Source organism: Engraulis encrasicolus, chromosome 16, assembly GCF_034702125.1.
Source record: "Engraulis encrasicolus isolate BLACKSEA-1 chromosome 16, IST_EnEncr_1.0, whole genome shotgun sequence".
Classification (NCBI taxonomy): domain Eukaryota; kingdom Metazoa; phylum Chordata; class Actinopteri; order Clupeiformes; family Engraulidae; genus Engraulis; species Engraulis encrasicolus.
Window position 1 is genome coordinate 41996185 of NC_085872.1, and position 15405 is coordinate 42011589.

General features: G+C 43.0%; 1 protein-coding gene across 1 annotated transcript in view; it reads left to right on the forward strand.

Moving 5' to 3' along the window:
* Positions 1–15405, forward strand: part of LOC134465790 (dipeptidyl aminopeptidase-like protein 6) — a 98400-nt gene that overhangs the window by 49237 nt on the left and 33758 nt on the right. The window contains exons 2-7 of the mRNA XM_063219662.1: positions 3178–3292; positions 6332–6430; positions 10096–10190; positions 10394–10468; positions 10844–10896; positions 11375–11456. Coding sequence (XP_063075732.1) covers positions 3178–3292; positions 6332–6430; positions 10096–10190; positions 10394–10468; positions 10844–10896; positions 11375–11456 — 519 coding nt within the window. The remainder of the gene's footprint in view (positions 1–3177; positions 3293–6331; positions 6431–10095; positions 10191–10393; positions 10469–10843; positions 10897–11374; positions 11457–15405) is intronic.

Sequence of the window (15405 nt, forward strand, 5' to 3'; positions counted from 1 at the left end):
CACTGACACAGACACTGACACAGACACACACACATTACATTACACTTAGCTAACACTTAGACACAGACACACACACTCGGTAAACACACACACACACATACACTTACGACACTAGGACACTCATATGCTACACTGCACACTGATTACTCAGAAGCTTGTCGTTCACAGCCGTACCAATTAAATGTGGTCTCTATCCAAACTTGCTTATGCGTCATGTCTCATCTCTCCTGTCCCCTGGCACTGTGAAGCAACACTGATCTTGCTGGAAACCCTGGTGTCCACATCTCACAGAGGTCCACTAAAGAGACATAGAGAGGCATATTCTCCCTCCATGATGTCTGACTCACTGCTCTCTCCAGCCCGCATGCCGGGCTCAGAATTTTAGACTGACCAGCCAATTAACCCCGTAGTGCAGAGCCTATGTTATAACCTTACTGCCCCCAAAATGTTAATGGCTATGTCTTATTCTGTTACTTAATGCTCTCTGTAATGTCATAGCAATGTTGTTATGATGAAGTTGAGTATTTTCAGCAAATAGTGAATAGGCGATCCGGCGACCCCATCTGCACTAAGTGGCTAAGAAGGCACGGTGGGCATGGAGAGGCCACACACCAAACACATATGTAGGGATCATTGTGGAATTACTAGTGTTTTATGGGCTTTCTAACAGCTTGTGTCTAACAGCTATACTGTTGATTTCATTCGACTGGAAAAATAACGCTCTCTAATGCTCTAAGAGGAATTCTATTATGGTGTTATAACTGAATGTGGTTACAGAGAAGTACAAGGATGAGACATTGTTTGTGCATGCCTTGGGCCAGCATTTTAAGGAAATGATTCTCAGAAATGACAAATAAACAGTTGTTGAAGGGAGGTGATGATAATTGGCTCGAAACTGTGTTGATGAAATGTAAAATTGGGGTGATTTGAGATAAATGGTAGGGGGCTGATGAGGTGTTCACAGGGACAGGTCCATCTCAGCTCAATGTGAGAAGTCTGCACACTTAAAATCTTTTTTGTTGTCTTTTATTATTTCATGGCTGGATTACGTTTCGAATTCAACAGTCACGGAGACAACAAAAAGGATTTTAAGTGTGCAGACTTTTCACTTTGAAAACTGAAGTTGGCCTTCGTCCTGCACTTTTTCCTGGGATGTGCATAATCCTCTCCTTCAACCATCCCAGCTCAATGCCAGCTGGTCACAACAGCTTGCCTTGAAAACCAGTGTAAATGTATATGGGCACAGTGATGCGATTCATCATGGTGTTACCCTGCTGGTTTGGTCTGCACTAGTCTCTTTGTTCTTTTTCCGATTGTTGGTCTCTATACTTTGTGGTTCACAGTCTACATTTTCTGTTGCATTATACTTTGATACACAGTTTGACAAGGAAGCTGACTATACAATTACAGTATATTCTTTTTTCTGTTTTTGGGGTGGAATGGGTGCGAATGTGTTTTTGGTTCCTCTGATACCTTTTCTGACAAATAAACCAGGAAGCCAGACTCCAGACTCCTCATTTTATCATTGTGAAATCCCACCTGTCCTCTCTCTCAGGCGCCTCTGTCTCCAAACTGATTTTCTCCTGAAATAGCACAGCACACGGTTCTGTGTGTCTCATTGCCTAGATGAGCAGGTTCAGCGAGAACAGCAGTGTGCCCCATCACCTATCCAGTAGCCAACCTCTGCCCCCCGCTCCCCTGCCATCCAAGTCACTGCATGCCTCGGTGACAAGCTGGCACAAAAATGGAGAATTGCGTCACCTTTTCTTTCCGGCAAAAAAACCCATCATTGTGCATGCTCAGTGGGCGTGCTTGCGACTGTCATTAGTCTGTAATGTTTGATTCTCCAAAACATCTCTTCCCATATTAAATATTTAACGCGGATAGAAAGGAGTTTACCCAGTCATATTGCTTTTATATTTTTAGACTTTTTCTGCGGTTTTGAGATATAAAAAAAAGCACAACTTCCAAGTTTTTTTCATGAGGAAGTATTGTTCCCGTGTTTGTCATTTGTGCTTTGAGGCAGTGTTGCACTCTGCTACTTCCTGAGCGACCTAGCGAAGCAATTTCATCAGGTTTGATATTCTCCACAACTGCTAAGACATGGAATCAAGGGCTCCTTGACACTTGGAGTGAAAGGGTTAGCACAAAATGTGCTTTTCTGGTTTAGAGGCCTAAGGGCATTGAAACATTTTTGGCTCGGAAAAAAACACTATTCTAGGTTTAGCCTACAATAAAAAGGCAGCTTAGGTCCAACTTCCAACCTTTCTTCTATAACCTGGGTAGTAGCAACTTCTACTTTGTACATCTGCACTTCATTTTATGTGGCATTCTTTACGGTTAATTACAGTATATTCATTTCGACATCGGCTAATGTTAAGATTGTTTAAAAAATGTGTTTCTGTTGGCAGTTTGGATTAAGCCCTTCAGTGCAGTTGACTGAATTTTGAATACTGTGTGTTGGCATTTCAATTTATTTCACATGCAGGTGTCATCTATGATATATACTGAGCTCAGTTGAGTTGACAGCTAATAGTCTCTCATGTCGTATGGTGACTGAACCTCAGCACATCAGCACCACTTCTGCCACAGGACCATTGTCAAATGTAGCCATAACCCTGATATGAACGGTATGAACCATGTCACTACAAATGCTCTTCACATGAATCCTGACTGCAGTAACACAAAGATGCCAATGTGTTACCCTGAAAATGTTGTGTTTGTGAGGAAGGAGTATAGGCGCACACTGCAGCATACAAATTTAACATTTATTGTGTGTAAGCACACTCACTCATAAAGTATAGCTCATTCTCACTGTGATGTTCCTGGCTGCTAATGGATGATGTTGTGGAGTCCCAACTTAACCAATGATGTGTTTGTATTTGTTTGTATCAGGAGCTGTTTGGGCAATGACCCCCCAGATAGTATTGCCATGCTACCACCAGACCTAATCACAAGTGACTTTCAGATCGAAACGATTGTGTAGAACTACAGGCAGTGTGGGAGTTCCCAGGCTACAGATAATGTTAGTGTTCTCTTAGCTTGACACTGTACATCACTTTGGTCAGAGCTTTTCTGTCTCTACGTTGGTGACCCAGTGGTTCCACTCCTACGCGCCTGGCCTTAGGAGGAGTGCAAGAATTCTAAAAATATGTGTTTGTTTTTGTGTGTTATCAGGAGTTGGTGGGCAGCGCTCCGCCGCAGAGGAACTGGAAAGGGATCGCCATCGCCCTGCTGGTCATCCTCTTCATCCTCTCCCTCATCGTCACCTCCGTCATCCTGCTCACGCCAAGTACGGCTCACGCACAGACCAGTGCACGCACGCACGCACGCACGCACGCACGCACGCACGCACGCACGCACGCACGTACGCACACACTTGGCTATTCTTCTTCTTCTTCTTCTTCTTCTTCTTCTTCTTCTTCTTCTTCTTCTTCTTCTTCTTCTTCTCTCATCTCTCTCTCTCTCTCTCTCTCTCTCTCTCTCTCTCTCTCTCTCTCTCTCTCTCTCTCTCTCTTTATCCTCACAAACACACACACACACAAAGTATTTACACACACATACACATACACACACACAGTTGTTAATGCACAAACATTGCAGTAGGTAGTCATTTTGAGTGTGTGATCTGTGGCATTGCGGGGAGGATGATAGGTAGTTATTCTGGGGGCTAATGTGACTTTAATGTAGATGATGATGACTATGATGGGCTATCATTTAGTGTGGATTACGATGCCATAACTGATCTGGTCATTTGTAACATTGGCACCACATCAGTAGTATCTGCTGCCTGCTTCAGCCATTTTTCTCTCCCACTATTTTATGTTCATTGCCAGGTTTTCCAAATTAGCTGCTTAGTTGTGAAATTATAAAGCAATGATGATTTTTTCGCCTTGCTCGCTCTGTGTTTCAACCCACACACTACAATGAAGAAATCAATCTGAATTGCGCATTGCTTTTTGCTTTTTTTAACAATTGTGTAAAGACAGACTTTTGAACTATATCCAAAGCACTCTCCTTTGAGTCAAGTTAGTTGACGAATTAAAAACCCTTTATTTTACATCTGGGTAAACATGTTAAAAACGCTGACCGATTTCAGCCGTCTGGCCTTCAGGTTAGAAACTGTGTAAAAACAGACATGGATAGGCACAGTGCATAGCTCACTGTCTTTACCTATGCAACACCCCTCTAAAAAAATGTTATTTTTAAAGCATAGTTTGCAAGGAGTGAATGACAGCTCCCTGATCTTCTTCCGCCTTCTCAGAGATTGAATCCCTCCTGCTCATTCACACGTCCTGTGTGAAGGCATCTCTCATTGTCCCACCTCCTCCCCTTACTCCTAGATGTCACTAGTGGTCCTACAGTATACCCTCCCTCTATACATACATGGAGGTGAGCGCGGATCTCCCACAAGATCTCCCACATGATCTCCATCCCGGGACCAAGGGCAACTGCCAAACGTGCTTTAGTAACTGTACACCAAGCACTCAAAGATCAAACTAGTGAATAGCAATTTAGTTGCACAGCTGATACCATAATCTTTTTTTTATTTTTTTAATTTTTTACAAAACTCAAAACTCAATGATGACATCTTCATGCCATAAGCAGGCCACTGATTCGCATTTCCCTTTCACGTACTGCTGGGTGTTTTTTTTTCTTCTAAACATTCTCTGTAGGATTGAATGCCCAACCCCCTTGTTCTTTTGCTCTTCAGTCATAGGGTCCCATGGCACTGTATGCCAATTGCACTTGGTGGGGGTGGGGGGTGGTGGTCTTAAAGTCTGTAAAAGTCCTTGCTGATCTAGATCGATGATGGCAGATCAATACTGAGCTAACAGAGGAGAGAGCCACACATGCTGGCTGGCCACCGGCTCCCCTGAGATCTGTTTTTTGTGGTCTGCCTCCGCCACAGCTAGTGGAGACTAGAGGTGTTGATGTGCTGGTGTTGATGTATGTATGCATGGTTGTTTTGTGGGCAAATATCATCAACAGGCAATTAATAGGGTACAAGTGCAGAATTTGTTCATTGTCATGGCGAATGATAATTGTATTTTTTATAGTGTGTATGTTTGCATGCATGTGTGTGTGTATGTGTGCACTTCTTTTTTTTTGCATGGAGGGGGTGCTCTGGTTGCGCATTTGTACATGTGCATGTTCACAGAAAAGAGAGCTAGGTGGGAGGAACATATGTATTGACCAAAGACAAGGACACACTGCCTCTGAGACCTTGAGTGCAGGGTGTTGTTTGAATTCTGCTTGTAAACAAAAAGGCAAAGAGTAATGACGGCATAAAAAACACAGTTTACAGTCCATCACCGCCAAGGCTGCGTGCTGCATATCACTGTAATGTGTTGTAATCTCATCATAAGTTATTGCAGTGACAATTTGGGGCAAAGAATAAATGGACCACCAACGCCGAAAAAAAACATCACAGATGTTTGTGCTGGTGTGTCTGCTGTGTGTTACAAACAGCAGAAGATAATACAGTCTTGAAGATAATCAAGATAATCAAGTTAATCATTATTTGAATAGATCTCTACGTGGCAGCCCTGTGGTGGCATGAAACAACTCCAGTGTCTGACCTTTATGTGCTGTACATGTGATGTTGGTGGTGTCACCCTGACAGGGATCTCACGTTTATTATGGGCCACATCTACTGTACGTTTGCTTTATGTTGTCATTGCTGAGTATTCTTTCAATTAAATTTTGATAAAAATGAGCAGACACTTTAAATGCAGGATTTTAAGTGTAGTAGAGTAGAGTAGAGTAGAGTAGAGTAGAGTAGAGTAGAGTAGAGTAGAGTAGAGCAGAAATACTTAATGAGTCCCAAAGGAAATTACATGCACGGATGTACTGTGTAGTTGAAGGCAATTTTGTTATGATTTTAAGATGGCGACGGGAAAGAAAAACCTGCTGCCTGACTATGAATATAAATTCAGCACCACCTAATGAATAATCTACTTAATGTTCAAACTGAGTTGCCATGTTCACTCAACATTATCTTCTATATTCATATATCTTATCGTCGCTGTCCAGTGAAAACTTATCTCCACTTCTCATTGTTTTTATGTATTGATTTATAAAACCACATTTTCAAAAAAAAATAATCATTGCAACATTAAAGTTGGCTACTAAATTATTTATCATACACATATACCCATGGAGACTGACCAGTAGTACTGTCTTATATTTTATAATAAATAAAGAACGAACATAAAAAACTAAAAATTATAGTGGAGATAAGTGGTTTTCTCTGGACAGCGACGTTATATTATCATTTCTATAGCCATTAAGCAATGTCTCATGTCTTCATATGCTTCCTGGTGTGCAGATGAGGATGACAGCCTGGCGCTGAAGAGTAAGATAACGGTGGACCATGTCTTCAGCAAAGACCTTCAAATCCATGATCCCGAGGCCACGTGGCTTAGTGGTGAGTGCTGCCGGATTCCTTTCTTCTTCCTTCTTCTTCTTCTTCTTCTTCTTCTCCTTCTTTTTCCTCCTCCTTCTCCTTCTCTCCTTTCCCTCCCACCGTCCTCATGCAGAACGAAGCTGTTGAACCCTGCGCCTTATCGGCCCGCTCTCATCTGACGAGAGATTGTGCCGTTTGACACCATTCAAATTCTCAGCCTGGTGTATTTTTGAAGCGCTTCGGGTATAAATCCTCCATTTTAATGTGGTATTAGGAGGCAGGAGCGAATGGCTCCCATGCGAAGACGGTGTTCGCTCCCTGTTCCTCTTACTTCCTGTGATTACCATGCCTCCCTCTTATGCAATCACAGAGGATGGATGGATCATACAGTCTCTTCAGTTCTCTTTTCCATTTGAAAACCTTTGCTGCTTTCATGCTGTACTGTACATATGACTCAGTATTGTGCCTAACAATTTTTTTTCCAGAAAACTCCCTTTCCCTACTGAAAAAAAGAATAATAAAAGGAATCTATGTTATGATTGCAAACACTATTAAATCTGACTGTAGTAATTCCACATCACTTGTTCACAACATCAAGTCACTGGAATTAATGAAATATGAAGTGAATATAAATAAATCAAGTGTTACACTTATGTCTCATATAATTTTAAAAGGCACGCCTTTTTCCATAAACATATTACACAGCGGTTCATGTTGAACATTGTAAAATTAAATGTTTATAGAATCATAAATAAACATCATGTTTTATTTGTACAGTATAATAATGCTGTTGAGAATAGAAACTTTGTGTTGGATTTGCTTCAACAATTATATGAATAATATAAATTTGGAAGTGTAAAAAATGGACTACTTCTTGCCAATGTGTCATGGTCCGGGTCCCCTAATTTTGTAAGCCAGTAAGCTGCCTTGAAAAAAAAAAATCAATCAGTGTATGGCACCAGTCAAGTTCGAGCAGGAGGCCCAAAACAGATGGGTCAAGATAATTAACCACTAGAGTTGCCTGCCTCGCCTCCCCTCGCCTGGCCTGGCCTCTGCCCCAGACCCTGAGATGCCACTCTGCAGTCAGATGTCCCGATGAAGCCCACCTCCCATTAGCATCTCCCATTAGCAACTGGCTGTTTCCAGATTGCTGCGGCCACGCTTCACAAAACTTATCCCTCATTCCATCTCCCACACTGAGGCCTTCTGTATACTAAAGAACCAGTCATTAAACAGGGGCAAAAGTAGGCTGTTACATTTTTGAAATCGTTGCATGTAATTGCAGTTCATTTCTGGGCTTAATGTAGGAAGATAAACTATTGTGAAATTCTATCTGTGTTTTTTTTAGTGCAAAGTTGCAAAGGCCATAGTGCAATGAATAGATAATAAATATGCTTCATACACATTAACATCATTAACAAAATATACTTTGATGTTTACAGCACAAATATGTAGCAATAGTTCATTTAGTGTGGGAGACATTGCATAGTGAAATGATTGGGGAAATTAAGGTGTCAAATAGCTTACACAGATGTAATGAACACTGCAAGGCATGCAGACATTAAGACAGGTTAAGTCGAAGGAAATAGGCAAAAAGAGCACGTCCAAAATATTCTACACGTGCAAAAATATCCCCAGGATAGACAAAAAGATTAAAGTCACCAAGAAGCAGCGAGTCTCGTCAAGTGATAAGCCTGCAATGTAATAAACTAGGAGTGAAAAGATAATGACCCGTAAAATACTTTGAAAAGTGGTAATATGAGCATCAAATCAACTCTGAAAAGTGGTAATATGAGCAACAAATCAACTTTGAAAAATGGTAATATGGGCAACAAATCAACCCTACCCAATATTTGTCCTTTCTAACGAAATGTGGAGTCATTTGAGTACAGTATTTTTTCTGATTCATAGTGATTGACAGTTGTGGTGACGTACGGTCAACACAGCTCTGCTTAGTGCAGCCTTGATCAGCAATTCAAACACGGTCCCTCAGCATGATTATTCAATCATCTCTCCCACGTTTTTTGGCAGCCGCATGCCTGGGCATTGCACCACACGTTGTTATTGGTCCAAATAAACAAAAGCAGCAACTGCTTCTGCATTTTAACTGAGGCTGTAACCCTGAAAAGAAAATTATGAATATTCAACAGTGCATGTAGTGGAAAAGATGGGGTTGATTGTTTAGGCTACCTGTTTTGCAAAACTGCCCCGCGGCAAGTTGATCCAAACAAATGTTACTGATATGTTTTGTGGAACACAGCTTTAGATTTCCAAAGCAAGCCAGATGTACTCACAGTGTCTTCTTGATAAAATAGTTAATATGAAATGATTAAACTTGAAGGTTGCAGAAACCTTAGAGGTACACAGAAAGCAATGAATAGCTGAAGGCTGTGTTCGTTTGTGTAGGGGGAAAGGGAGAGTGGAAGGGATGGTATGTAATTATTTTAGAGACCGTGTACAGTACTGCTACTGAACAGCATTTCAAAAGCTCAGTTCCAAGCTTAGCTGTATAGTACATACATTTTTATATGTTTCCTGAAACACAGCTTTAGATTTCCAAAGCAAGCCAGATGAACTCGCAGTGCCCCAGTGTCTTCTTGACAAAATAGTAAATATGAAATGACTAAACCAGAAGGTTGCAGAAACCATAGAAGTACACAGACAACAATGAATAGCTGAAGGCTGTATTTGTTTGTGTAGGGGGAGTTGGAGGAATGTAATTATTTTAGAGAGGCTATAGAATTTCAAAAGCTCAGTTCCAAACCAAGCTGTATAGCATTTTTTGAATTGACAGTATTGTAGTTATCTGGCAGTGCACACATTTTTGTTCTCACCTTGTGAGTATAGCTCACTGCTCTAAAGCAAGGCCTGACCCAATTAGAAGCAATGTCGAAATGTTAATGTTGTCGAAATGCAGGCGTGGCATTTTCTGACCCCTTTCTCATTTTAAATGATTTTTTTTTACAGTTTTAACAGATAGAATTTGTTCTCTAGAACAGAGGAGCTGAAATGTCTTGCGAGGCAACTCCACAGAAAGCACAAGAGAGGTTTACCTCCCTAAAGTCATTCTAATTGCATTGGACCTGGCAGACCTGGGTTGTTTAGTTACAAATCCATTTGAGATCTCAAGCTTTGCCAAATATTTACAGTGCTCAATTAGCACTACATGTCCAGCAACCAAGAAAATAATATATTAATTCTGTAATGACAAAACAATAATTTTTTGTTACTTCAGTTTGGTAACATTTAATATATATGGTAATAAGCCAATGATAGCTTGTCTACTTCACGTATAACATGATTTATCTCATCCCCATTCAATCCCAATTATTTGAAGACTGGGGTCACGACCCCCACTGCAATAGTCACTGGGAAGCGGGTAAAATAGACAAGTCATTGAACTTTCAGGACCTAGTGAAATGCAACTCATGATACATTTTAGGCTCATATGTTCTGACTTACTGTTCGCTCCATCCTTCCCAAACCTGTATGCCTCACTACAGCAGCAGATGGCTCTTCTCTCCCTGTCAGGAGTGTCATTTCTCTTGAATAGAAGATTGCCCCGTAATCATTCATCACGGCTGCCAGTTTAAATTCATTTTCAAGTGGGTTGATGGTGCCGGGCTCAGTCGCTGCAGCGAGATATTGTCCTCCTCATCTCGGTCTGGTCATTCTGTGTGTTGCAGACAATGAAGTGCTGTACCGCACCAGAGCTGGAGACCTGGTCAAGCTCAACGTGGAGACCAACAGGACAGACCTGCTGGTGGAGGCAGCCATGTTTGTGAGTTGTTGTTGTTGTTGTTGTTGTTGTTGTTGTTGTTGTTGTTGTTGTTGTTGTTGTTGTTGTTGTTGTGTGGATTATTATTGGTACATGTTCCCAAAGCAGGATTACACTTTGGTTTGACATTTCAATAAAGCTGCCACTGGAGTGGGTCCAAGGCAACTCTGAAAAATCTCTTTTCGATCTGTTTTTTTACTTCGTAGAAGAGACATTCTGCAAGCAAGTACCAGGTGTCTCCTGACATGGCTTACGTGCTTTTGGCCGTCAACATTGAGCCAGTGAGTCCATCACCCCATAACACTCCCATGTTCTCTACAATACAGAACTGAATCATATATAATTACATGTACTAACAATCCAGTATGCATTAGAGACATAGATCTGGAATCATGTGTCATAATGTGCCATTAAAGCAATCATGCACACACACATACACATGCACACGCACACACACACACACACACACACACACACACACACACACACACACACACACACACACACACACACACACACACACACACACACACACACACACACACAGTCAACCAGATAATTCATGCTATTTTTGTGTTAATTGCTTCACTGTCCTTCTAAAAGGGCATTTAAAATGCACTCAGTGTAATTATGTCATTTATTTTTCATCTTTTCAGATCTATCAGCATTCTTACATGGCAGACTACATCATCTGTAGTCTTACAACACCGTAAGCATTTATTCACATCTTTGCAGCATTTTGCAATGTCTTATTGTAAACCTTCCTCTCCCGATCATTTGTTGGCTATAAATGCTATTGTGTGAGCTATGACTAGCACAGCAAGTCTTTTGTGAGGGTATTATTAGTATCTTAAGAGAATAATTAGGCATCTCCAAGAGCCTGTCAGTTGATTGTCATTGTTTAATAGTCATTGAGGATTTCCATTGCAAAAGCTCTTGTTAATTTTTGCATGCACTGCCCCCTGGTGGAAGTTGGGATAGTGCACCATCACATCAACAAATCATGCAGCATTTACTAGGGTGGAAATTGTTACCACCGATTTCCACTGGGTCAGAACTTTCAATTGTTTGTTAGTACTTTCTTTGTAGCATGTCCCAACCCCCATGTCTATACAATGTCTATACAACTACACAGCCATATTTTAAGTTGAGATTGCTGTATGGGTTGACTTTGGTTATGTTTGCAGAGATGCCTACCCTCTGAACCCCTCGGAAGTCCGCAGCAGCAAGCTGCAGTATGCCGGATGGGGTCCCAAGGGCCAGCAACTGGTGAGTGGCTCGCTTTTACTGCACCGCCATGACGCAGACACACTCAACCTTCTACACTGCCTTTCGACATACAGTACAACTAGCCGTAGGTACTTTTTAAAACTGGGAGCCCAAATTCCCCTTACTGCCAAGGGTATTTAAGCTTTCACTGATTACTCTGTATGTTTAGCACAGCTGTGTGTGTGTGTGTGCACACGCATGTGTGTGTGTGTGTGTGCGTGCTTGCGTGCTTGCAAGTGTGTGTACAGGTATGCAGCCTAAAAATAGGGGTTCATTGCATATTTAATCACGTCGTACGGTGAACCTGGTGAACTGAGTTTATGTGTAATGTGGAAGCCGCGCTGTAGCACTAATGAGGTCAGGACAGCGTAACACCTGTGATCGGAACCATGCCCGCTCTCATGCCCGTCTCACACACGAGCCACTCGGAGAGTCAGAGCAAAATTGTGGCACGCGGCACCCAGCCACACAGACGCCAGAGCAGATGGCACTGCGATGGCACGGCTCCAGAGCGCTGCCCGTGGCCCGAGGTGCCATGACAGCTCTGAGTCCGACCGACACACTCACCCCACCATCATCATAACACCACAACAACAAACAATCTTCTTTAGAGCCTGTGGGTGCAGTGAAGGGGGCAAAACCCAGGGCTTGGCGAGGTGAGTGGAGCAGTGTTGGGTGCCTGAACAGCAGGCGTGCAAAATGGGGTGATGGGTTGTTTGGTAGGGGGTGTCGATGGAGAAACAACCCTGGCGCTCCCTCTATCAGCCTCAGGCAATTAGTCTGCAGTGACAGAGAAGGCAGCGGGAGTTAGCCAACACACTGTCTGCATAGGCACTGCTCTGAAGGTCACCCACTCCAAAACACTTTGGGGGCAAAGAAAGAAAGAAAGAAAGAAAGAAAGAAAGAAAGAAAGAAAGAAAGAAAGAAAGAAACCATTGGAGAGAGAAGTAAAAGCCCCAGTGTGGATCAAGGAGTCAAAGTCAAAAGCGGCCGTGTGGAAACCTTGGAATATCAATACCTTGGACAAAGGCCTTTGGAGGAAGTGACTTTGTACATACAGCATATTACATGTTTGTTTTACTTCTGGCCATCTCAGTTGCACACAAATACATGTTAACACTCCCATATGTCTCAGACACTCACATTTCAAGTTATGCACACACACACACACACACACACACACACACACACACACACACACACACACACACACACACACACACACACACACACACACACACACACACACACACACACACACACACACACACACACACACACACACACCTTAGAGCAGTGGTTCTCAACCTTTTCGGAACAAATGCCCCCTATACTACTTCATCATAAGCCTAACCCTTGACCTCATTATAAGTCTGCCAACACCCTCCTTAGTATTAAAAATATAAATAGACGAATGGCAACTGAGTACCCCTTCTTTCAGTTGTATCCTTCTCAACGCCCCCCTAAGGGGCTGTGGAGCCCCCGCTGAGAAACACTACCTTAGAGTCTTTCGGACGGCTTTTGGTGATCTTGATTCATCACAAGAGTGTTGTATTTTCTCTTCACCCCACCCATCCATTTCGTTCTTTCTTTGAAAGCACACAGCTTTTCCCTGCCAAGCAAGGTCTGAGCATTCATACCGAGGACATATTATATGGCATATTAGTCCTTTGTGCTCCCACCTGCTCTTTACAGTAAATTACAGCAGACAGTGCCCACTGCACTGACAGCCTCCATTTCACCGCATATGAGCGTGTGGCATTAAGAAAAAGCAGTCTCAGATTTCAAGCAATAAAAGACTAATCCACTATTCTCAAAAAAATGCCTTTTCACCATATTGATTGACTTTAAGAAAACATTATCAGAAATGACTCTTAACAGCCGCGAACACTGTCTGGGCTGAGATGCCCGCAGAGCGCCTGAGTGTTTCGAGCTCATGTTTTTGTCCTTGGAAATGAGGTCAGCAGGGATGTAACAGTCCTGCAAGGGATGGTGGGATTTTATCTTCAAGCATCTGGTGCCTTTTTAGCCAACATTGTTTTAATGGCACCAAAAGCACTAATGAGATGAATGTCATTCTTGAAGGAGGAAGGAGGAATGTGTCATTCTATGTCCATGACGACAAAAAAGGAAACATTTGCAGCCCTCCCATAAGACCCAATTAGTTATAGCAACTGCCATAGAGTATCAGAGTAGCGCCTCTCAGATGGGGTCGCCGGCGGGCCTATTCACTATTTGCTGAAAATACTCAACTACATCATAACAACATGGCTATGACATTACAGAGAGCCGTAAGTAGCAGATTAAGGCATGGTCATTGCCATTTTGATGACAGTGAGGTTATACCATTGGCTCTGCGCGAAAAGGGTTAAAGTGTTTGTTGATGATCCATCCTTCCATCTACAGCCGAAGCCAAAGTGCCAAAAATGACACCCTGACATGTTGGTCAATCCAGGATTTTTGTTAACAAAAACCACTGAGTCCCTTTTGAGGAGGTGTCATGACTCTCTTCTTGGGAAAACATTTTTCTTTGCACCACTCCAAAAGGGCAGCAGACTGGGCACCCTCTGAATGCACATCAGGGGTGTTTCATTATAGCCTGCATGTCAGAGCATGTGCCATTCTTTGACAGTAAGCATGCGTGCCATGCCTGTCACCAGGGCCGCCGACACGGGGGAGAGACAAAGGGGTATGTTGTCCCGGGCCCAGGGAGATAGGGGGCCCAGAATTGGGTCCTCATTGCATTGTATGTATTGGATAGGGGGCCCTTTCAGATGACTTTGTCCCGGGTCCAGCAAAAGCTGTCAGCGGCCCTGCCTGTCACAGTGTCACAGAGCCGTTTATAACGCTCCCATGCTGTGATCCCTCACAATATCTCTCACTCATGCAGAGAGGACAAGACGGGAGGACTTAAGACCAATTTGTTAGCAAATTGTTAGCTCATGCATATATATACACACACACACACACCTGCTCTGCTGGATTTTCTGAAAGCTTAAATCTGAACACATCAATAATACATCGCTTCAGTCTCCACTCTTCCAGCAGGCAGCCAGAAAGTTTTCCTTCTTTCTGAAGATCCATTCACATACAAATCAGTTGAAATGCTTCCCGCATTCATATTCAGCCATAAACCTGGAGTGTGCGTTGTGGTGTCTACATGGCCAGCATCCACAGTCAGCCATTTAAACCCTTCACAGGAGCTCAGACTCAGGCCCAGACTGCAGTATTACACACATGCCCAGCTGGCAGTGAGAGACAGCTGTCTGGGTGCCCACGGCCCTGGAAATGTGCCTGGCATCTGCCAAACAAACAACACTCCCAATGCATACACTGACAGTACACTCATAAGGCCCACGCACACACGCACACTCACGCAAATGGCACACTCATGCATACATACAGTACTGGTATATACAAACTAACAAATGTGTAGTGTTCGCATGCACGCTGAACTCAGGCACACTCATATGGTACATACGCACACGCAAATCACACGCACACCGCACACGCACACCGCACACGCACGCACACACACAAATCACACACATTATCACGCACGCGCACGCACACGCACACGCGCACACACACACACACACACACACACACACACACACACACACACACACACACACACACACACACACACACACACACACACACACACACACACACACACACACACACACACACACACACACACACACTGGGGCAGCAGATGCCACTCATTGCCTGTCAGGCAGCCTTCAAACAGTGACAAAGCTTACGTAAGGACTGTGTCGTGATGGTACCACTGAGCCATGTGCGGGATCTTAATTAAGACCAAAGCTGCGCAGAATACATCACGCCACATTCCATACTCAGTGCCTACTCTCTCAGTGCCTACTGGGATAGTGTGATAGGAAATAAGAGAGAGCTTCATTGGCGATTAAAAATAGTGATGGATGAA